General features: G+C 45.6%; 1 protein-coding gene across 28 annotated transcripts in view; it reads left to right on the top strand.

The window, feature by feature from the left end:
- Positions 1–24,333, top strand: part of LOC121592539 (potassium channel subfamily T member 2) — a 152,514-nt gene that overhangs the window by 78,016 nt on the left and 50,165 nt on the right. For 13 of the 28 annotated variants that reach the window (XM_041914086.1, XM_041914095.1, XM_041914091.1 and 10 more), the window contains exon 1: positions 21,640–21,893. The exons of 10 other annotated variants lie outside the window; for them this stretch is intronic. In XM_041914086.1, coding sequence (XP_041770020.1) covers positions 21,646–21,893 — 248 coding nt within the window. In that variant the 5' untranslated portion in view covers positions 21,640–21,645. Of the gene's footprint in view, positions 1–1,394; positions 2,964–21,639; positions 21,894–24,333 lie in introns of those variants that run through there. 5 more of the 28 variants (XM_041914072.1, XM_041914075.1, XM_041914076.1 and 2 more) reach the window with 5 other exon arrangements.

Below are 24,333 nucleotides of genomic sequence, written 5' to 3'. Positions count from 1 at the left end.
TCACTCTTATCGCTCTTTAAAGTTGGCCGCAGTCCATTCTGAGGTTCATTGCTGCTGCCAGAGGCCTACCACAGTTGTCCGTGTGGAAGAGAATGGAGAATGTGCCTTTGTTTTAGAACAGCGGAAACCCATCAGTCAGTCAATATGGGTCTCTGTGTGTGTGGGTGTGTGCGTTGAATTAATTATAACGTCGGGTACGACAGATAACTTCATTCTAACGGAACTTTACAATCGTCTCCATTGACCACAATGAAGCGAATAAGATGATTTAGTCATGTGGATTGCCTACATTTAGGCGTCTTATCATCTGTTGATCCTATTACCGTTTTGTGTTTTAGTTTTCGTTTTTCGTTGTTGAGTCGATTTTGGTTTTGAAACAAAGCACTTGCTTTAAAATATCGATCCTATGCTTGTGCTCGTGAGCAATTATTACAACACAACGCTGCAACAAAACAAGCCGGCGCAAGATGGCCTAGGTAGAGAAAGTTTAACATATCGTTCTAATGGCCCAGCCACCTCCTGACACTGACACCGTGTGCAAACTACTTTCATCCTGTGCTGTCCCGTTTGGTAAAGTGCCCTGCCAAGAACCTGCCATCTACCACCGGATGTGCCATCTCTTCCGTCCATTTTCCTGTCACCCTGTCGTGCGAGCTCGGGCGGGCCAGGCCAGTCCCGCCAGTCTGCAGCAAACTTTTCCAATTTACACGTAAAAAATGAAACAGCCGCTCGCAACCAGCCAGACCTGACGACCCTTTTTCACTCAAATGTTCACTCAGTCTTAAAAGCATCAATGCCCTGGCCTCCTCCACTATCGCACGATAAGGGATACCCCCGGATGCGTTTGTAAGTTTTGGCACCGTTTCTGTCGGCAGGTGTAGTGCCCGAAAGCGGATGCAAACAACTTCGTTTCAGCTGGAGATGGAGCAAGAAACTTTTCCCCACTAGCAAATGCGCCATTCGCTCCATTACCGGGGAAGCGAGAATGTCGGCTGTGAATCTGTGGTGGACGCTTTAGTGGTGAATCTTTAGGCCTTCCAGATGCAAGCAGATTTAGCAGACGGTCGGTGGAGGATTAGTTTTCAATTTACAATATTTTGTAAAAACTTTATCGTCATTAGGATCGTATCCGGGAAAGGAAACTGGGCTGTAACTACCTTCACCTTTACCTTGCTTTTGACCTCTGTAGTTGAGGTATAAATTTTCTACAAAGGGATTAATGGCTAAGCCTTCCACATGCTAGAGATCGTTCGTTTTGTTTAAACTGTACTCACTGAGCTTATACTCCCCGATTAAAGACACGAATGTTTCCTGATTTCGGCGAAGCGCATAACCTTCCTTCCAGCTGTTGCATCTGGTATGAATGACAACCAATCAATTACATCTCGTTTTAGGACCAAACGCTGATAGATTTTAGAACAAAACAAATTGTAACGATATAATATCACATAGTGTCTATTTACTAACTGCAACCTACCTAGAGAGTATGTACAAAACGCATCAAAGCCCGTGCCAGCAACCTACCAACAACGGACAACTAGCTAATAGGGCCACATTTTTCTACTCCCGGCTGTCTATACACCACTAAACAAACGTCCGGGTGGACCATCGGCAGGAGACCATTCCCTGTGTTCCCGTTGCCTTGTTTTCGGAAACTGCGTGGACCTATAAAACAAGTAACTTAGTAACTTGTGTCAATTAGAAGCGATAGCGCGCCTAGCAGTGTGAGTGTATGTGTGTGTGTGTGTGTGTGTGTGTATGTGCGAGTGTGATTTTGTAGGTTTTATAATCAGCGATCTTCAGAGTGCCCGAACGTCCAGCAACGGAGACACGTGCCGAGCGAGCTCGCAGCAGTGTGATAGACTGAACCAGTAAAAGTAAAAGTGTAAAGCTGAAGCGAGTTAACTAACGAGCTTTTTGGGGAGGGAGACCAGATAGCTTTTTTATACACATACTAACACCGATCGGCCTCCTAATCCGGGGACGTACTGTTTCTGATCCAGCCAGCGTTAAGCCGCCAGGTACCAGCACCAGTCATATTACCATAGTGATCCCATAGTGGCTGAGCGTGTGTGTGTGTTTGTGTGTGTGTGCATCTCAATATCCCTCTGTTGTGTTTGTGTGTATTTATGCGTGGCTTGTGTCGTTGTCGCTGTCCATTAGTAGACGATTGTTTGTTTCGTGTTTATGTGTGTGTTTTTTGTTAACCTCCAAACGGGTCCAAAATCCTTGCTAAGTGTACCAGCACCATCTTGCCTTCACTGTCACAATGTGTAGCTCGCAAATGCAATAAATCCTAAAGCACTAGCAACCATCAAATCTAGTTGGCAGAGCCCACGTGTGAGCTCGCCCCGTGTGTACATGCTACATCCATGCAATGCGGTGTCCATACATTTAGGCGTTCGTTGTGTAGACGTTCTTGTTTTATTCTTATCGCTGTGTCCTGTGAGATTTGGTTGATGGTGGTAGCGTTACGCTGAAAACTGTGATTCCTGGTGAGTGCATGAAGCACCTGCTTCAGAAAGAAAACAAACGCCACACCTTACTTGCGGCAGTGTTGGTGTAAACGCCCGTCCAACCGTTAGTAGATAGCTTGCCGAGGGAAAGGCGTAAATTTTGGACACGAAAATTTCCACCCAAACCAGACAACCGAGGGCACTATCTATTTTCATTCCGGCGTTGTCAGTCCGTGCTTGACCCAGTTTCGATGGATGGTGTCCAGCGCTGCCGGATGGTTTAGTGAGCGAAAACAAACTGCAGGAACTGTGTTGGTGTATCTGTCTCTGTGTGTATGTGTGTGTGTGAGTGTGTAGGTGTGAGCTTTGCCACGATCCTGGCATTCACCAGCCACTGGCCGCCACAATTCACTCTCTCCACCAATCACACCACCACCACCTCTGCCAGCATCATCACCACCAGCACCTTAACTGCACCAAATGTCCGTAGCATCCGACTCATCAGTTGTAAGTGTTTCTTCTCCTGTTCTGAAGCCGTTGCCTTGTTTTTCGCTTCACGCGGTCTTGTTTGCACTGTTTTCATCAATCCTTTTTGCTCCACTAAAGTACTCTGCTTTTCTCGCTTGTCGTTTCTCTTTTCCATTTTATTTCTGCACACTGTTTTTTGTAATTATAGCTTTACACGCTCATCTTGTACACGCTGATGTAGAACGAGACAAGCACAACCTTTTGCTATTGCGCTATTGCTTTGCAAATTCAACAGTTGCAACGTGGCTTATCGATCTGCCCGCTAATGATTCTGTGTTGTGTTCTTCTTGCAGTGAGGGGTTGTGATTTGTTGTTTTGTTAATTAACTTTGACAGCAATAGGGCTGGGGCAGTCTTGCAAAAACAAACCACATTTCTCAACCAATCAATAACGGAAGCCAACAGAAGTTCGATCGATCGCATCCAATCTCTTTTCTGCATCCAATCATGATGTGAATATTTCCTTCTCTCTGTGCCCTTTACGTCTCATCCATTTGCCATCATTGTCATAGTAAACAAATGCTGCTGTCTATTTTCTCCTGGGAAAGCCTTCCTATTATTGTCCAATATTTTTTTTAAGGGAAAGGGTAATATTGTTTGCATATTATGCAGCCCCCAACTGTCGCCGTATCAAGAAACCATACGTAACTTTCCACCCAAACTCAATTAAAACTTGCCCGATTGCATGACCCCGGCACGTCAGTCAACTCGGCCGCCCATTTCACCTACCTTTTTGCTCATTGAATGCAAAAATTAAATTACCCCGTTCGGGGAACGCAAAGCAAAAGCGTCAATTACAAGGTTTCGCTTTGAAGTGTTGAACCCTGCGACGCACGACGCAGGAAACGAGTCACAAAATAAAATTAAATACAGCTGGCGGTGGCGTTGGTGACGCGTTGCCGCGCTGTATGATTTAATAAGATTTCTTTTTCTTGCGAGAAACAGCCCTCTCAGGTAAAACGCATGGCACAGATCAAGAGTTGGGCATTTCCAGAGACGTGGTGTTCACATTAGAAAAGAACCTTTCGGCTCTGTCTTTACAAATTAGTTTATCGCGCACACTTTGATACACGGATTGCATACTTTTAGGCGCGCTTTGTTTCGTGCGTTGCTCATCGTTGGTGCACATGGCCGTGCCAGAAATGGGCCAAATTCATGGCAAAGAATATTTCTATGTAATCAACAGTTAATTCCATTTACATGACTTGAATTATAGAGCGTTATTGATTTTTGGATAGAGTAGCGATTTGAGTGAGTTTGAATCTTTCACACCATTCTTCTCCCATCGCCAATCACCATTCGGCTAATCCAATTTATCTTTGCACCATTTTTGTATGCTTCCTCAAATGTCGAAGAACAATCTCGCAAAAAGATACACGTTCTACTTTACTTTAGAAGCGGTTTATTTGTTCATCATTTGCTTTTTTCACAACGGAAAGCAAATCAAATTTGCGTAAATCATGAACAAATTATTAAAGCCCTTTAAATAAACACTGGTACTTATTATTCACGGGTACGCCAACAAAAAAGGGATGCTTTAGCGCAGGGGAATTAACATACGACCACTTCCGATGCCAAACCGCATACTAAAACCTCACGGAAGGACGGATTAACGTAAAAAACAGAACAGTTAAGGCGTAAAAATAGAGCCTAATGATCTTAAGCTGCAACACTTCGCTTGCCTCTGCCTCGCCTAAACTGCTCTCACTCGTCCGTGGCCACTCTCTACTTTGCATACTTGGGGTGGTCGCTTTGGGCATGGTGGTTTTATTGAGGGTTCCAACTGTGTCCTTGCTTTCTTTTCCGCTTTCGTTAATAAATAAACACTGAAAAGGGTTTCACGATGGCGAATGTATGAAGTGAAGGGTACATTAATGGCATCCAAATGTGATAAATCAGATTCCTCATGGACAGAAAAGTATACTAAAAGAACCAAATGTAACCTTCCTAGCGGTTAAAGAGAAGAATGTGACGATGACGACAAGAAAGTTATTAAAGGCATCGCAATAAGCACTTGTGTGTGTGTTTGTATGTGTGTGCATCCTTTTCTCGTCTAAACACCTCGTTTAGATGATGTTCTACGTCGTTCAAGCTCGCGTCATTCCTACAGTTACTAATACGAGAGGATAATCTGGATGATTCTTCCGCACGAGCGTGTGTATTGGCTGTGTGAGGCATTAAAAGAGGTCACGCTGATGATGATGCCAATAATCCTCTGAGTGCGCTTTCCTTCTGGTAAACGGATTATTGCTCCACCTTTCTCGCCTCGTCCCAACCAAAATGCCAGATGAAGCAATGAGACAGGAAATCCGTCAAACGTGCCGGAAGAAACGTTCCTTCCCGGTTTCTTCTTCTCATTCATCTCTCCTTAAGCGAGCAATTGCGCCTAAATGTTCGTTTCACACTTCGCACCCAGCCATGTTTCGCTTTCCAGCACTATGACACTACGCTTCGCGAATGTTTTCCAGCTCAAACCGTACCGTATAATCTGCTACAAGTACAGCTGCACAGCTCGCTGGAATTATAATTTCCCAACCGTACAGCACCGTCACCTAACAAACCGGGAAGGCTCAAAATCATTGCCGAAGAAATGCAAACAAACAACATTCTCCAATTTTCCCTCTTTCCGAATGCCAACGTTTTGCTTTCGCAGCATTCCTTGCCACCTTATTGGATCGAATTCCATTCGAAACGGATTCTTCGGAACGCTGCCGGCTGTTAATTGGGAATCATTTCGAAGGACCTATTTTTATGCCCGGCAAACCCGGCAAAGCCGATATTTCTCGTCCGGCAAAAAAAAACTGCTTTCACCTTTGCTGTGGCGTGATGGATGGATGGATGACGGATTGGAATGCAAATATTTTATCCCCATCCTGAGGCTGCTTTCCTGCTTTCATACAACCGAAATTCGTTTATTATTCCGGATCGAAAATGAGTGACAACCGGTCCGCTATTATTTCGATGGTAAATGTTAAAGGACCAATTTTCAAATAAAAAACAACTAGGTGACAGAAACGATTTCTTAAAAACTCAACTGCCGGCGCTGGTGTGGCGTGCTGTTCCTGAGGGTTGTGTTTGTTTTGAAAGATTTATACGAACCCTCAATCGTCTTATCGTGCAAAAGTGTGCTTCACTCGAGAAAGCGAACGCCGCAGCTGGAAAAGCGATCCATCTCGTGTTTCTTTTCCTCCGGTGACACCTTTGCTGCCAGCTTCACCCACGACCAGGCGGAACCATTCTAAGTTGTTGATTTTATGGCACATTGTGTTCCTTTTTGTGGCGCATGTAGCAACGCAAGATTACCACAACGGTACGGTTTACGCTATTTATACCGTTTGCTGGAAACAGTTTGCCACCACGAAAGCGTCTTCGTGCTGGCGTTCTTTTGCCCGGGACCATAAAAAGCCAAACACAGCCAGACGTACTATGGGGACCACTTCTTGATAGGTCGATTTGTTGTCCTGCAGCAGCAGCAGCAACAGCAACATTCCGGCTGAAGTCTTAAACTGCGATAACAAACAGAGGAAAAGAACAACAGCGCAAAGGCGACAAAGCCGTGTGTGTGCGTCGTCTTACGATCTTCTCGGACACGGATCTAATTTACTTCGGGCCCAGTTGCGACGAAAGTCACAGTGGAATTGGTACTTAACGACACCATGATGATCGTGTCTGTGCGAAGCGTCTCTTTCTCTCTCTCTCTCTCTCTCTCTCTCTCTCTCTCTCTCTCGCTTGGAACGCCAAGCTCGAGCACGTTTCCTCAGAATACAAATACTACTGTCAGTTGCGCCTTCAAGGTACATGCACAGCGCATCCGGGAACCGAATTACAGTCAATTTGTCCACGAGCACGATACCTAACATCGAGCTGTTTTGCCATATGATGTTGCATACTTTGAGGCGTATTTGTCAGCGAGAACGTTGGGAAGCTGCGTTAACAAAGCCCCGGCAGTAACGCACGCTCGTTACTGCTCGTTACGCTCGTTAAACGTCAAGTAGCGTCTATTTATCGGTTGATCAGAGGAGTCGGTATATAGGTTCTGGGAACAACGCGTTGGCATGGCATGCTATTATTCATTTGTGCTGCGCTAGCACAACTGTTTGCTGTGGACCATCGGACGGATGTACATTAGTTTGACGGGCTTTCGTGCACACAGTGTCGCTCGATAGATGTCAGCGTTGCCGATGTAGGCTGTACAATTACCAATTCCTAACAGGTATTGATTGCAATAAACCTGTTGCTCCATGGAAAAGTTTTTAATTAATTTTCACTTTACATTCAGTTCAATAAAGCTGATTATAACTTCCACGAATATTTTATACTGTAGAATTAACACGTAACCACTTGTCACGTTGATTTTCCTAGAAAACAAATCAATATTATCACCAATTTGTATTTTATTATTAATTTTCCAACAACCTTTTTCGGACGTCAGCTTTTGAATATAAACGTATTTTTGAGCAACATTTTCTTCCTTCCAACCCGTTTTGAACATTTTTGCGGAAAAGTCCTGATCCAAGTTTGATCAGTTTTCATCTGAAATGTTTGATTGATGTCGTCTGACACAACAATCCGACACATGTTGTATTATACCTTTTGCTACATCAATCTAGAAATAGCATACGATACCATACGGAACATCGAACGGGATAGGACGCACTCAAGCATAGTAAATGTCCAACATAATCTAGCATAATCCTCTATCCGAGCAGTAGCCAGACGGAGAGATGACACGAGAAAGAAATGAAACCTATATTCAAAACATTCGACTCCCTGTTTACTCGACTCTCCCTTCGGCGCTTCATTTCGAGCGATAAGACAATGCCACCATACTCACTTCCCGGAATCGATACCTGAGGACGTCGACCGTTCAAAGAATAGACGCGCTTCTTTCTCGGGCCCATCCACTTCACTTTCTATGAGGTGGGATACATACCATTTTTCCTATTTCGGTGCACATCCTACATCCGATAAAAGACAAAACGCTCTGATACGGGCTGCCGGAGAAGCTGCCCAAGTGTGTGAGCACGTGCCTGGATGGGTCCGCGGGACCGCCTGTGTCAATGTCAAAGCCTCCGACACAAAGAGTGGAAAGAAAAGCTGTTGTCTGCACTAATCAAACGGTTTCGATCAATCGTTTGATTTCCGAAGAAGTATCGAAAAAAAAAACAAGCAACCTAAGCAGTGCAAAGAAGCATCCCAAAAACCGACAGGCGTTTTGCAAATGTTGCCAGTGTCAATGTATTTCTCTTTAGCTCTTGAAACAACAAAGAAGTCTTTATATATTGAGCATGGTGGTTTAGAAGTACAATGCAGCTCCTTGCCATCGATACTTCCTACGCTGTGGAATGAACAACAGCGTCAAAAGGGAAGTTTGATGTTACTGATTGCATACTTTCAGGCAAATTTGTTAAGGAAGCCTTTAAACGCCGAAATGTATGCAATGATATGTACCATTACGCGAAAGCAGAACAAAATATTGCAAATAATGCGTATGTAAAGCTCAACAACATTTATACCCTGCGCATCTTTAAAAACGCCTTCGTTGGTGCATGTGCTCGTTAAATTGCGACATTTTACAACCCACCCAAAAACCCGGTAAAATGTGTGCTACTACCTACACACCTACGTCCCATCTGTCTGTCCCATTTCATTCAAAATGTATCAACACTGCACCCTTCTGGTATGGCTCGCGTCTTCCTACACGTCTTTGCCCTTCCCTACGACGAGTGCAAAATGGTAACGGATGAAAATAAGGATGTGAATTATTAAACGGCGAAACGTGTCCAGCCCGCCGTACGCTGCGGCACGATGTCCAGTTTTAGATGATCGTTCTACCATGAGTGTACGGTGGGAAACATACCCAGTCGCTACCGAGAATGCGGTACGTTAACGTCGTTAAGCGAAATGAATATTTATTTGGTCATTCGGATCCGACACAAAAACGGTGTCGTAGTTTTTGGGGTTGATTTCAATCAGCTTTCACGGTCTCTCGCCTAACTTATGCAAAACCGATCCCACGCAAATCTTATCCTTTTTGCGGTGGCTAAATTGTTTCGCATCGCGCCACCGTTAACGCGGGCTGCCGAGAGTTTCTCGGGAAAAAGTATTAAACCAACTTCTGATGGATTATTTCAAACCACTAAAGCTTCGTCGGATTTAGCCGTCCACGCAAGCATCCCGTAGTGGAAGCAATCCCCTTAGCATCGAATCATTCAACACGGAAACGTTCGGACCATGGCGTGCTACCTTCTCTCGTAGCGCACGCTACTACCGCTCAGCGATCTCAGCGTGTAATCACCGAAGACAGAGGAACGCGTTCGGGCATGCAAATCCTTTGATGCATATCAAAAATTCATCATCAATCAAAAAGCCAAGCGCTATGCTTGGGAAGATTCCACCCTCCAGCACGATCCGTGCTCGTGGGGATCGTGGTCGAGTTCCCAGGAAGCGATTATACGGCGACTGCTACTGTTTGCCTTCCCAATGGGAGGAAAACTGAACTTCCAAAGCGACACCATGGCAGTGTAATACCGAAATGTCAAGAGCTCCACCAAACAAATGCCGCGTGTGAACGAGAACGAGCACTTGCAGGTAATCGAGAAAACTAATCCTTGAAGTGTGTTGATCAGTTGACAAACACGAGCGGATTTACCATTTGCAGTGGAGTTTCCTTTGGGTTGTGCATGGGAAGATTCGGTTGCGAACGAAAAGGTAACGATGAATACCAAACCTTCTTCAATGATGCGCTTGGCACAGAGCCGCGCGTCAGTATTTTCACGGAAAGCACTTTAGAAAACCTCCGATAGCTTCTACAATCACCAATCACGCGAGGAATGGAAGTGAGAAAGTGCACAGTAGCACAAACATTTCACCTCCTTTTAAAGGCCCCTTACCGAGGCACACATACACTATCAAACGTCAATGATGATATTTTCGACATCGTCTTCTTTCACCTGATTCAAGAAGTGATTTATCACCCTCCGTTGCGCTCTTGCCGCTGCTCCTGTACCAGGTACGATAAACTCGACGAGATAACGAATGGCTGTAAAACTAAAAAGAACCCAGAGAAAAACGTTTGCGCTGGGAATTCCACCCCAGAGACGCGCGGTTGATACTGGCGAAAAGAAAATTGTGTATTCAAATGGTAGCAAATTGCCCATTTCAGGATGAAAAGTGAAGTCGTAAAACGTGACTCACTTAGAAGTTGACCTGTTTGACGTTGAAAAAGCGGAACCGGTTGCGTTTTCAAATGAAGTTGATAAAGTAATTGAAATGGCATTCATTTCCAGTTGTTATGCGCGATTAGATGAAAATAGATTTTGTCGTTCTACATGTCGAGTTTTTAATCAAATTTTATATCGGATTCGTTTTTGTATAAATAAAAGTCAGCACCATTGCAATGATTTGCATACATTTAGGCGCTTTTTGAGTTGGTTCTATGTCGGACAACCTTCGTAAGTGATTTGTTCACTTCATAACAAGCCAAAGCTTTGTTCTGAAATCCATGCCTGTCATGAATAAGTTGACCTCTGACCTGCACACTTGCTCGTTGTCACCGTAAGCCAATGATTTGGCCTTCCGTTTGACCTACCCATCTCATTTTCCCTTAAAACGACCCGTGCCACCACCACATTGAATGATTGATCTTTGCTCATTCACGATGTTGGCAAAAAAAGCGTTGGGACCTGAAAAAGAAAAGCAAAAATTGTTCACTTTCCCCCCAGACGCCTGTTGCTGCATCGTCATCATCATCGGGGGGAAAAAAGAGAATAAAAATAAACACAGCTACGTTTTGTTGCGTTCGAAATCCCTCCCAAAAAAGGATAATGTGCCAATGATTCATCATTCCGTGCCCGGCCTCGGACAATATCCGCTGCGCAGCCGATATACACGAGAGAGCTCGGTTGAGTTGTTTGCCTAATAGAATTTGTCCATTATCCTTCCCATCGCCCATTGCCGGCGGGTGTTATGGGGCTGTGATTTCGATGCTTGGTTTGTTTGGTTAGTGAATTTGTAGTTTTTTCTGCCTTCCCTCACTACAAGCTGCTCCTCGTTCAACCCCGAACCCGATTCATTTGTATTCGTTAGCCGTTCGGACAGTTGACATGTGACATGTGAGCGGCACCCCAACGCCCCGGTAGGCCAGCCCCTGATCTGCCTCCTTATTGCCTAGCGATTTTGGGAGTGATTTTCCGAGTGGATTTTTCCGTACTTCCCGCGTATTGATTTCTGAAGCTCAGTTCAACAGCCTAGATGAGCCTCAGTGGCACATCAATCTTACGTTGGACACTACCGCTTGTGGGCTGGAAAGAGCGCCTAGCCAAGTCAGTGGAGCGCAAGCGAGGAAGATGAAAAATTCCATTAAAATGTCTCCTTCGTGAAATTGGCCGGAATTCCAGCTAATGAGATCTATATATTTCAATTAAAATTAAATTCACACTATCACCCTAGCTCCTAGTCTCTCCTTCTGTAAATGCGAAAGACTAGCTAGCATAGAGTTATTATTATCTTTTTGCTACGAAGCGAAGTTTACAGTCTTCTGCCGAGCGACGCACAAAACCCACCAATTAGCTAGCAACCGATGAATTATCTTATCCCTCCGAATCCCTACTGTGTTTTTTTTACTTGCTCTTTCTGTCTCTCTTTTACGCCTCCTTCACATCACTTTAAGTCCAGTTCCCGTTCGCCTGCGGATCGATGATGATGCTCATCCTCGCAGCAGTACCACACACACCCCCATGGCGCAGCAGTTTTTCCATGCAACGGCACGGACTACTTGAGTGTTGCGGTAAAAGTGTCTCATTATATTTGTCAGCCATTGCTGCATTTATCCGTATTCCTTGGGACGCTCCCACCGGGAGCAGCGTTTACAAACGCTCGCTCCATCCCGGGCGGGGTGGACGGACGGTAGACGGATATGTGTGTGTGTCGCTCCGGATTCTACTGGTTCCAAAGCGACATAAAATCCAAAGGCGGCTCGTGTCAAAGTGCAAAGCACTCGGTTGCGTCGGTGCCATCAATGCGGTAGCAATACCGATATTCGAGACAGCCAAGCACTCCCGGTGGAAGTGGCACAAGAAAGTGTGAGTGTGTGTGTCTATTTTTTCCATTTTCCCTATCCATAATACCGATGGAGAAGTCATTTTGTCACGCTTGTGTTAGGTGTACGCGAAAGTTCGCGTTGTAAACGTTTCGTATCGTTTGTTAAGGGTAATTTTGTATGACAAATTGCATAACTTTAGGCGTCAGCGCCCTCACAACATGCAATTTGTATGACAACATTTTTAAACCGAAGCGATTTTATCCCCACAAACCCTCTTTCTACACTCAACAAAGTACCGATCTATTATCATTCCGCCCATCGGTAGGCATCATTTTGTCTTCCACGGTTCTTCCTTCCGTCATAAGCAAAATTGAGCGCAAAAAGCGTACCCTTCCAACCCGGTAAGTATGCCACTCACGGGGTAAAAGCTTTTCCTCCGCCACTACACCATCGGAAGCATCGTTGCTGAATGAATGCTCCAGTTCTCCAGTTTCACGCTCTGATTTGCTTGCGACTTGGGAAAAATCGAACCATACAAACCACACACATGTGCACATCGTACAAGATCAAAGCCTGACGCTCCCGAAAGTAGCAGCAAGGTCAGAGTAATTTAATATTAATATGCATACGTGCGTGCCGCCATTAGGCTTTGATGCCTTACCGACGACACCGGAAACGGGATGCGTGAAATATTGCCAAAACCAATCTCATCGTCCTCCAATGCTCGTTTGACTGATTGTTCACTAGCAAGCAGGCGCGCACACGTGCGCGCCCCAACCAACAGGATGTGTTTCTTTCATGCATAATTTAGAATGGTTTGTTCGATATTATTACTGGTTGCACTTCAACCATCCGAGCGACTGAGGCTAATGGAAATCCCGTGTCATATGTTCCCGTACCTATTAGCCCTACAGTGCGCCCCCCCTGCCCCAAATGGACCGGGTCATTTGGTGCATTTCAATTAATTAAATCCTGCCCTGTTCTCTCGGGCAACAATGTCGCGTTTCGTGAAAGCGAGTAGCGCTCAACACGATCGTAATTATTGATACACCGGCTTCGAGAGCACCGAAAGAGGATCAAACGAGCATCATCATCATTGACTTTTGTTTCGATGATAGCGAAGCGGTATACTGGACTGCTGCCGAGTACACAGAACAAACAAAAATAACCCAAACCGAACGGAATCGACCGAATGAACATGTGCTTTTATCGCTGGCCAGCTTGCTGTTTGCTGCGAAAGGGATATAAAAGCTCATTTTGTCATAAAGTTATACTGTGAATTAACCATCGAGCTGGGACGTATTGCACATCCAAGCTTCCTGCCCTCCGTACGGATACGGGTAAGGGTAATTTATACGAACAAATGAAACGAATGTTTCCAGCCCGAGCAAACATTGTTGAAAAATAATAAACTACAGCACCAAACGGGCGGTAAAAATCTAACAAGATCCTTTTCCTTCCCTTTTTTTTGTTATGTTTTGCTGCTGTTGTTTGCCCTTGTCCGTATGCTCGGTGTGGTGGCCACTCCTGCCGGAAAGGTAACCCCCTAGTGCCGCATTGTTTCGCCGTTCGTAATTAGTTCATTCGTTATTCATTGCAATGTCCCGGCGTTCAGGCAATCGGCTTTGCTGCTGGCTCCTGCTAAAGCCACAACATTAAGAACAAACACACAAACACCACCCGAGCGAATGGCGGCAGTACCGCTCGGTGGGTCTTTGCTCATTCTCGAAGGACCCAGCGAGGCTTACGCTTACGTTCAATATGTTTTAATTGAAATTTTACCAACCACAAAACAGTCACACACACACACACAGAACGGGCGCATGTAGCACACACCGGTAGGAAGGAAGGGGGTTAAGATGTCCCCTTTCTAGAGATGGATTTCGAGACAACCTTGAAGTAAAGTTCTATCAACAACAGTCGCGAATGGCTGCACCGCACAAGAACTCATTAACGCGAGGCAGCGAACAGCGGCACCAAATGTATGGTTTGTTTGGTTTGGGGTTGCGTTGCTGTCTATATTCAAATTCCTCTCAAACAACGGCTCCGCAGCGCACGGTGGCAGCTTGCTGTTGGCAAACAATTTAACCATCATTACTGTGACAACTTGTCACACGCCGGCAGGCAGACCGTCGCATTGAAGCGACGGCAAAAAGTGCCGCTGAGTGAAAATCTTCTCATCGATCGAAACAACACGTTTTACGTTTCCAGCACACAGCACAGCAGTTCCCACCAGCGGCTTTCTCCCCATCCATCGCCCCCCGCCTTCGTTTGCTAAATTGTTGGCACAGTCAATTTCGACCTTCGGAGAGCAAGAGATTAAAAAGTAATGCTGAAACAATTTTCACGCTAAATGGACAATCGTAAAAAAAAGTGAGCACAACCGTATTTTACAACCTTGTGGACATTGTGGTCCCTTCCATTATTTCTGTTCGGTCTGCTCTGCTTTCTCCCCTTTCTTAAGACATCATAATCATTCGGTCGCAATCGGGAAAAGGTCAGAGTTGGGCTATAAACTGTACGGCAAGAATTTGGAAGAAGGAATGAGGCTTGGGTTCGATGACTGCCTGACGTCGGACACTGTATCGGTCGTTTGCATCCTGCAGTGGGAAGATTCCGGTCATAAAATGGAAACGAAACGAATTAAATACGTTAAAATATGTTTGATTCGAAGCTTCTTCTGTGGCAAGATTGTAAATTTCGCAAAAAAAAAAACTAGAAATGAAACCCATTTCCTTATGTTAATAAACGTAGGGTCATCTGGTGCTCATAAATCTAAAAAAACACAGTGACATTGTAAAACAGATTGCATACATTTAGGCGCATTTCTATATGATCTCAGCTGATTCATGATCAAATAAGAGCTTATGGAATATTTTACCATCCACCCAATTTAAATTCATTGAAAGTTAAACAAAATATAACGAAAACAACCTTGCAAGCCGTTCGCAACTTTTTTTTATTTCCCTCGCTTCTAATACTGATTACGTTTGATGCTGACAAACCGACCTTCACCTTTCCCGCAACACAGAAGCAGCCAAAAAGAAAACGAAATGCCGTTGACAACAGCGGTGAAAGCGTGCAAAATGAATAACGAAAACCGAATGCGCAATCCTACGGTTTAGTTCCATCCGACTGGATTTCCTTTCGTTACTTCTTGGGGGACAGTTTGTTTTGCATGCCTTGCTCACCCGAGCTACAGCCACTCACTGTCACAGCGGCGTACGTAGATCCATTGAAGGACGCTTCTGTTGTCCGCTTTTCCGGAAAGTTGCTTTCCATTCCTTTAACGCTTCGATAGGTACGCATTCGCCGTACACGGTTTCGGTGACATTCGGTCGAAGGTTCAAGGTCTGCTGTGTGTCAACAATTATAGCAATGTATCACTTCGCCGCACACGTGTGACCGACGACAAAAAGGTTGCAGGAAAAGATCTAATTTACATTGGCTTTTAACGTTCTAGCAGCCGAACACGTCACGTAAGGATATACAAATGGCGTTGCGCTGTCAAGCGGGTCTGGTGGAAATGAAAAACTGTTTTCTGAATAAACATTTCAAACATCTATCAATTGAGTGATCAATCAACGATCAAACGGCTTCTGCAGGTAACGAACGTGGAATGAAAATATTCTCTTCCAATCAACACCCAGCGCAAGAAAGCATTTCACGGGAAAGTTTTCCAATCCAAATAAAAGTAAAAATAAACCTCCTCACGACATCAAACCGACACAATTGAGCCAGAAAATAATTCATGTGCGTGTCCTCAAAGGAACCGATCCTTTGACCCCGGCTGTATGCCATTCCTTTTTTGTTTCATACACTGAGCAATGTAAGAAGCAAAAGAACTTTCCTTGATTGAGTTTCCTTCCTCGCTGACCCGTTGCATAAGCCGTAAAATGGGTTCGCTGAAGGATACACGGAAGCCCTCATACCCTAAATCCACTACAGTGGAAGCATATTTTCTCCCTGCAGAATCGATATCGAGCAACAGCAAAAGATTATCTTTATTCAGTACCGGGAGCCGGGAACACTTTAACTGACAGCGGTCCATCACCAGTGTCACTGCATTAAGCGGAAACTCTTTGATACAATTTACCCCCTTTTTCCGGCGATAAACTTTCCCCTTTGTCGATCGAGCAGGATAAAAATGAAAATATTTCTCTATCCTACCTTTCCAACCTTCCGATCGGGAATCGATTGTGTGCTCAATGTGCACTGTCCACCAACAGTGAACGCTTCAAAGTAGAAGAACGCAGTCGTCGCTTAGCAGACGGATGACAAAGGACACCAACGCAACAAACACTATAACCGCCAACGGTGGAATTCGAATGTGTAATTCTCCGCCCGGTCGGGTTCGAACCCGCGTTCCGGGAAGGGAAAGTATTTAAAAATAACCACCAGCTCGGAGTGTTTGTGCTTCGGCACGTACAGGATCTTACCTCCGGGGGTTTCTGACGAGACGACGAACCCTGGAACTTTAACACCTCCACTGAGTACTGGTGTGAGAAAGAGAGAGAGAGAGAAGAAGAGCGAGAAAATGGGTTGTTATTGTTATGTATTATATCAATTTTCACCCTGCTCGGAATGGTACGAGTAACAAAAAGGAAACAAAGGATAAAGTATATCTCGTGTTTTCCGTGTAGTGTTGTTGATCTTACCAAGCAGACAGAATTATCCCATTTACGGTGTGTGTGTGTGTGTGTGTGTGTGTGTGTGTGCTCCAGGGCAAAGACAGGGCTCTTAACAAAACCATCCTTTAATTGTGTTGAACTGTTGATGCAATTTTTAGCTCAGACGACTAATGCCCCTACAAGTATGCAATCTGCAACACAAATCTCCAAGCACGAAACGCTGCAATAGGTGTAACAAAGCTTACCTTCTTATCACTTTGTTACCAGTTCGTTTATCCGTCTTAACAAGGTTATCAGTGTGATAGTGTGTCGCCAAGACACGGGTGGATCGACGGACGCGACCGAGGACAATGGGCGACTGTTGCAGTGACGAACAATAGACTCGCTGGTGTGAAGTCCCTCGGTGCAAAATCCCACCACCCGGAATGGTGTTGCCTGTGGCGATTAAGAGGCTGCAAAAATACCCATCCACGACTCGCTCGCTCTCGAGCTGAGCTTTGACACTTGCTACGCTTTGTTTTCGCCTGCTTTGAAATGGCTCGGGTAGGGAATTCTACCAGGAGACATTCTATTTTCCCTCGACAGCCCTTGCGCCACGGAATGCATTTCGTCATGTAGCAATTATTATCGCACACGTACTACGGGACCACGTACACTGGTTGAGTGTCTGTGTGCGTACATTCAACAAGCGTCGCTTTTGCTGGTTCCTTTCTTTAGAGAAAATATTTTATTTATACACAACAACCAAACTGGGGCGGAGGAACAAAACAGGTACGGCGAAGAGGATTGACAGTATTTGTCCTCTCGTACGTGCTGCTTTCGGGCTCTAGGCAACGTGTGTGCGTGTCATTTTACCACCATCACCCTTTCGCTAGCCCCCACTCTCCCACTGAGCTCAATTAGTCGGCACACTTCGGTCCATAAGAGCCGTCGGCCGTATCCGCTGGGAGGACCGCTCCATTTTCGCCCGAACCTCTCAACTCCTGGGAGTTGCACAGAAGGAATGCGTGGCGATGGTGCTATTATTACCATTAATATTTCCAGCGCTCATTTTTCCCCATTCTCCCCATGGAATCTCTCTTCCCCACTGTCCCGTCTGGAGCATCTGGATCATAAACTGCCCCTTTGCCAGCTTCCTTCGCTAACCGCAAACTTCTCGCATGCCGTTGACTGTAAGTCAACCGCAGCGGAACGGTCGAGAGTTCGAAGAAGGCATGTCAAGGGAAAGGGATTCGTCCATACACGGCGGCTGCTTTGCCTCGTGCTCGTCGGAGGCTCGTGCCATCAAAATGAAGATTAATTATACCGACGCCGCCAATCACGGCCATCGACCATCGGTGGAAGGCTTGAGTGATGCCATTAGCAAGATAGAGTGTGTGTGTGTGTGTGGGTGAATGCGCGCGCGCTTGGGTAAACAGTGGGCCGAGGCGAAATCAATGGCCTCAACACACGACGCAGAAGGACACCTAAGGGACGCAGAAGGTGGTTGGCTTACTGGGAAGAATGTATCAATCGCGGTCGTCTAGTGGTATTGTATAGTGTGGTGTTAAATGTAAGTGGGTATAGTAAATGGTTATAGGTTAACCATATACCACAGCCTGACATATACAATGGTCAATTTGGTTGCCCTGTGGAGAGACCATTCACACTACATCATAAAAAAAGATTATTTCAAAATGAAAGACCTACTACGATTCAAAAGAATGGTTGCTCCCCAGTAAACAAATCGTAAAAGTCGTTTTTTGCAACAAATTGCATAACTTTAGGCGCTTGTTAGTATAGCCTCAGATTCAACGCGCGCGAAGAATGCGTTCAAAGATAATTGTATTTAGCTAAAAGGTCGCCCTGTTTTTCAAAGTGCTATTTCTGTCGCCTTGCTGTTTGTTGCCGAACAATATGCCTTTATTCTCACCGGTTTATCCGTGTTTCCATACGGCCAAGAATTCAACAAACTGCTCAAGTATTCCTGCCAACATCGTATCCTCCCCGCCCGCGCCCAACACTCTATTGTGCAGCAATAATCCAGAACCCTTATCGTGTATTATCGTGGCTAGTTTTTCATATTTTTTTTACATTCTTTTCACTCTTTACTCTTACAACTCTGCCCAACGGTAGTGTAAGTCACCATGCTGGTACGATGATAAATTCATGCGCCCAGCAATGCGCCACTATTTTTAACTCGACTAAAACTTTCAACACATTTACCGCGCAACCGTCACTGTGAACCCTCTTCCCCCTTCCCAGCCTACCGATGAAATATTAATCACTCGTGCCATATTTTCCGCGAGATTTTATCTACTTCCCGCAACAGACAGCGCAGCGCCAGCGGGGAACTGTGCAGAAGGTGCGCCTTCAACGCTACGCTCAAGCCTTGCACGCGTAAACAGATTAAAACTTCGCGAACTGCTGAAGGTTTGACTTGTGTTTGAGTGGTAAATTTCGCTGCACTTCTAATTAGCCCACCACTACGTACGTAAAGGGAAACGTGTGGATCGCTCCGGCGATGCCTTGTTTTCCCCTTATTTGTGTTTCGTTTTAAAGCCCATTCTTTGGGCCGGGGGTTGTAACTTGCCCAGCCAGCACGGAGTCCAATTTTAATTGGGCTGCGTTCTAGTGCTGCCCGAAACCGGTCCTAGTTTCAGCGCTGCATACACTAAAGGAAGGATTAAATTGGCCCCAAACGATAAAGTTTCTCCCCTTTTCCAGAGTGTCATCAGTGCTGCCAGTGTCCGGGGCTGGCACTTAAACTCCACCGTAGCAAATGGATATTTATTTTACGCTTTTAAAGTGCATCCGTTTAGTGCATTAGCTGGCGGCAGCGTCAGTTATTGCTTATTGCTTCCCTCTCCCCCTCTCTCTCTGTCTCTCTTTCTATCTAACCCTCAACCTTCGCTACCCACCTCGTCTCCGGTGGTCGGAAGCCGCACAAAACAGCCAGCACGATCGAAAAAGGTCAACAGCACGGGTTGCAGGAAGTGTAAAGATAAACACAGTCACATACAGACACCCTTACAGAACCATCCGGAGTGCCCGCTCGGGACCTTTGGCACCGTTTTCTTATGTGGGTCGAGCGACGGTGTGCGAAAGGAAAACGTGCAAACGCTGCTAAAACAATGCTGTGGCTGCAGGACAGTGACGATGAGATGCATTTAAAATGGCGCCGCCAGACAAACAGCAACCTGCAACTGCTGCTACTGCTGCACTGTGCTGGTGGTTGTGTTTAGCTTGGTGTGATTCGCTTTTCCGGCGCATTTCCCTGCTTGATTACAGCAGTTTGTTAATTCAAGCTTCGCTGATTTGAGTTTTTCTCCTTTTTTACTGTTTCGCCCCTCGTCATCGTGGCCCCAAAGGCTCTGCTTTTCTATCTCCGCAAGCGAGCTTCAATTGTGAGGTTACATCGAGCATAATGATGGCCACCCGCCGCTCGGTAACAGTGAAGCGGGTGCTTCCCCGTCTACCATTTCCTAGTAACTCGCAAAGAATCATGTTTTGCTTTCGTTCCGCTTTGTTGTAAGTCAAGTGCTGCATGCGCCCACCGAGCACAGAACGATGGATGGAGTGGCGCACGGAAACGATTTGCATTGCTAGCCGGACACTTACCGATTGTTGTGTTTCCTGGCTCGTTTCCGGGTGGATTTTTTGTTTCCTGCTGCTCTCTGCTGCTTCCCACACTGCGAATGGAAAATGTGAAGGGGAGAAACAAAGCGTTTCGTGATTTGTTGCTTTAAAACAAGCCTCACGCTACCGTGTGGAGTAGGCCGTGCTGTGCGCTTATGTTTCGTTGACCTAGCGTGAAATTACAAAACCATTCGGAAATTATCAACATTGGTTGTAATGCGCTTTTCACTTTGCCCCTTGCAGCCTCCCGAGTTCGGTGAAATTGAATTTCCAAAGCCAGCGGCTAGTAGCATCAACGCTGCTGGTCCGTTTTTTTTTTTGTGGAAATGCCATTTTTCATCATTAATTTTGCAATGGAAATGTGCCCCAACGGGCTAATGCTAGAATATGCTCACAATTACTTTAATTAAAAGCGTAGCCACAAATTAATATCTCTTGTGCCGATTCCATTCCGTGGTCGGCTACTGTTGGTTGGTATATGAATACAGCAAATCGCTGAGAGCGAAATCGAAACGAATGATTATTGGTTGAGAGGTATCAGTTGACATTGAGTGTGTTAAGCTGGATGTTTTGGTTGAAAAATTAAAACACATTTGAATGGAAAATACGTTTGCAGTAATTCTTGACACCAGTAAAAGCATCGTTTACCATCGCTCAGTACATGGTGATGTTCACCATTTTTGTGCGAAATCAATATCTACTTTCAAAACTGCTTCAACTGCTTCAAAAACTGTGTCGAAACACAATACAAACATGCCACATCCGACAAGCCTCGTTGCAACGTTGAGTTCTGCTTCATTTGCATGCCCGCTTTGCTTGCTGCTCCATCATCCAAACTCATCATCATCATACCTCCGCCCTCCAGTTCGTAGCGAAGCAGTGCCGGCCAGAGTTCGTTAGGACACGGCCGTTTGATCTCCTGTGCAACAATGGCGCTTCCGCTGTTTGCTAGTGCCCATGTGCCCATATTGCTCGTCCCAGTTGCATGCTATGTATATTTGGCTTGTAGTTGTGTCCCTACTGTTTCTTTTTTTTGTGTGCCTTACTTACTACCAGCCTTTCCTGTGCGAGAACTAGATGCAACTCAAACCCATCAAATGAATGATGCAAACCTAGCTGTATAAAGTTCGTTGTGTTGCTGTTTCATTACAACACTGTGCTTCCGTTACACCGTTCGTTTCCACTTCTTTTCCACCTCTATTCCAACCACAAAACGTTGTAAAAATGTTTCGACTATTTAAATAAAATGTTACCCAAATTCACCTCCATCAACGACAACAAACAAACCAACGCCATCCGCGCCGTCGGCTTATTATCGACTCGTGATCGTGTGCTACCGGACCATATGGGGGGGTGCGCCAAAGAGCAGCATGTCGCTATTCTTCTTCCGGTTGCACAATCTCCAGCGCGAGGAGGCCAACAAGAAGCGCAAAAAGCAGCAACAGCAGCAGCAGCAGCAGCAACAGCGCGTGCGGCAACGGCGCGGTGCCAAAGTCTTCCGTGGTGTGTCCTGCAACTCCGGCATCAGCCACCTGACGCTCGGACCGTCGCGGCTCTTCGAGAAGACGCCCATGAGCCCGTCCGACAGTCTCGACGAGATCGCGCTGCAGATCCCAAGGTATTTATCGCACAAGTAGAATCGCCCGCTAGCACACCGCCCCCAAAAGCTTGTGAGAGTGCCCGCGTGCGTTCTGTGTTAGATGTACAATGTCTTAAAGTGATACCCTACCCAAACATCGTCTGCGCCGAAAGAAAAGCAACCCCACCAGCGCCACCTGTCCGTTGTCTATTAGCGCCTGCTGCCGAAACTTTTGCCGCTGTAATCAAAATTAAGTTTGTCAATTTTTCCAATCTCCACCAAATCGCACCGCTTTCACCTCGACGGGCGGCGAAAAATCTTTCACTTACTCTACAGCTCTCTCTCTCTCTCTCTCTCTCTCTCTCTCTCTCTCTCTGTCTCTCTCTCTGTCTCTCTGTCCTGTTCCGTCCTCTTCGCATTGACGGGACCCGCACGGTGCTTGTTGTCACCGCTAAACTTAAAATAATGAAATTTTCTCATTAAAAACTTTTCCTTTCGTTGCATTATCTATCTCTCTTCCGACCTTTTTCAGCGGATGGCTTTCCGCCTTTTCGTTTCACTATTTACCTTTTCTTCCCATCAACCTGGCCGGTGAAAGCCAGCCTGTAATCTTTTTATACTTTATTTGGTCTCTTTTTTGGTGTCTACCGTTTGTTTGAAGGGCGATATGAACAGTAATCGGCCCTCTTAAGACAGTGGTTTCCAATTGATTCATTAAAGAAACATGTCAATGACTTACGGCTTCATTTTCCTTACAAGTGAAACGATCAGATCGTTTAGATAGCTTGTATTACACAAGAAGCGCCTAAATGTCTGCAATGCGCGACACAAAATAACGCTATTATTGCATAGGACGCACTTTAAATGCCGTCAATTCGATTGTACTCCCTTTTTGGGGTGAAAATTATACCAAAAATGTTATCAAAACATCCCTCTTATCTCGAAAACAACCACGCCCCTAATAACATTAAAAAAAACTCCCCCAGGAAACGGTGGTCAAACTGTGGGTAACTCCGTACGACGATTCCACTACTCCTCAGCATGTAACGGTCCTAGTGTCCTCAAAAACTTGCCACCGAGCGCCATAATTACGTTTCGCCCCAGTTTGCCATACATTTATTGCACATGCATATGCACATCCAATATGTTACCCGCTGGCTTCTGCATAATTCTAATCAACCGCCCAGTGAGTGTGTGTGTGTCAGTATGCAATTAGATTACTACTAAAGGGAATATTTTGTGCGATGCTCGGGAGATACGCAAAACCCCAATGTCCATCGAGATGCTGTCCTTCCTGCAAAAAGGGAATTGCAAATGGGAGCTTTTGCTGATGGCAATTTTATTGGAGCTTTAAGATCAATCAGACCCGCCTGCAGTTGGTCCCACATTTACCGAGTGTGCAACCGGGTGGAAAAGCATTCCTCGTTTGCACGTACTGTGCAAGAACTATTAAACTATAATCGAATTGTGTGGCCGGAGCTACGATTATTCCCTCACACCTTGAAGCGCATGCAGCAGACTTATTTCACCATCAATCGAAATCATAAACGCATCACGTTCACCGGTGGGATTTATGCGCTGGGACAGGTAGTCCGTAATTACCTACGTAAGATAGTTCACAGCGATCCTGTCCTAATAACTATCATTCGCTCCAAACGAATCGATAATTCCCATGGGGATTGTGTTCGCCAGTTGTAATGACCAGCACCATTCTCGTGCTAATGTTTCCCTCTTTTCTTGCTCATTCTCGTACGAAGCAAAGTGATCACCAGCGCGACGTTTATTTTCGCTTTAAAAACCACATCACACAAACAGACGGGGGGCGCGCCTGTGGGTTTGTGGTGGTGGCCACCGGCTCGGCCATCATGATGGGGGCCACGCTACACTAACCGCAACGGTACGTGGAACCGCAGAACACACACACACATTCCAACACAACTCACCGGGTCAGCTCAAAAATGCCTCGACGAACTCGAAACTCGCCGAATCAAATATTTATCAACTTTCTGTTGTTCCTCTCATGTGATATGAAAAATACAAGCGAAGGAAGCGAAGGTGACGAAACACCGGACCGGGAACGTCGTGGGACGGAGTTAGCAACCGAAACGAAACAGAATCCATATCACTTACTAACCGTATCCTGAACAAACATGGCTTCGTTATTCGGTGGTCAGTTATTTCAATCCCTTTCCGTGAGCTTCCGCACGCCGCCCGCCTTTGTTTAACGACTCATTTACGAAAGGGTCTTTAGGACAATTTTGTGGGAAGGAGGAGCAAGGGTTTTTGGAACGACGGCTAAACCTAAACCGCGTGACGGAACCGTTCTTGAGTGAGGACAACATTAATGCCGTAGCTATCGATGGACGGGTAGGTCTTTTTTAGATGGCTAATGATACAGACACCCACACACGATTATTGGTCGATGTATCCTTCATCGTCATCTGTTGCACGTTTCACAGCGTCACTTGTTGCTGATGGC

This window comes from Anopheles merus, chromosome 2L (genome assembly GCF_017562075.2).
Source record: "Anopheles merus strain MAF chromosome 2L, AmerM5.1, whole genome shotgun sequence".
Lineage (NCBI taxonomy): Eukaryota > Metazoa > Arthropoda > Insecta > Diptera > Culicidae > Anopheles > Anopheles merus.
Note: the sequence above shows the minus strand (reverse complement) of the source record. Positions and strands in the feature narration are given on the sequence as shown.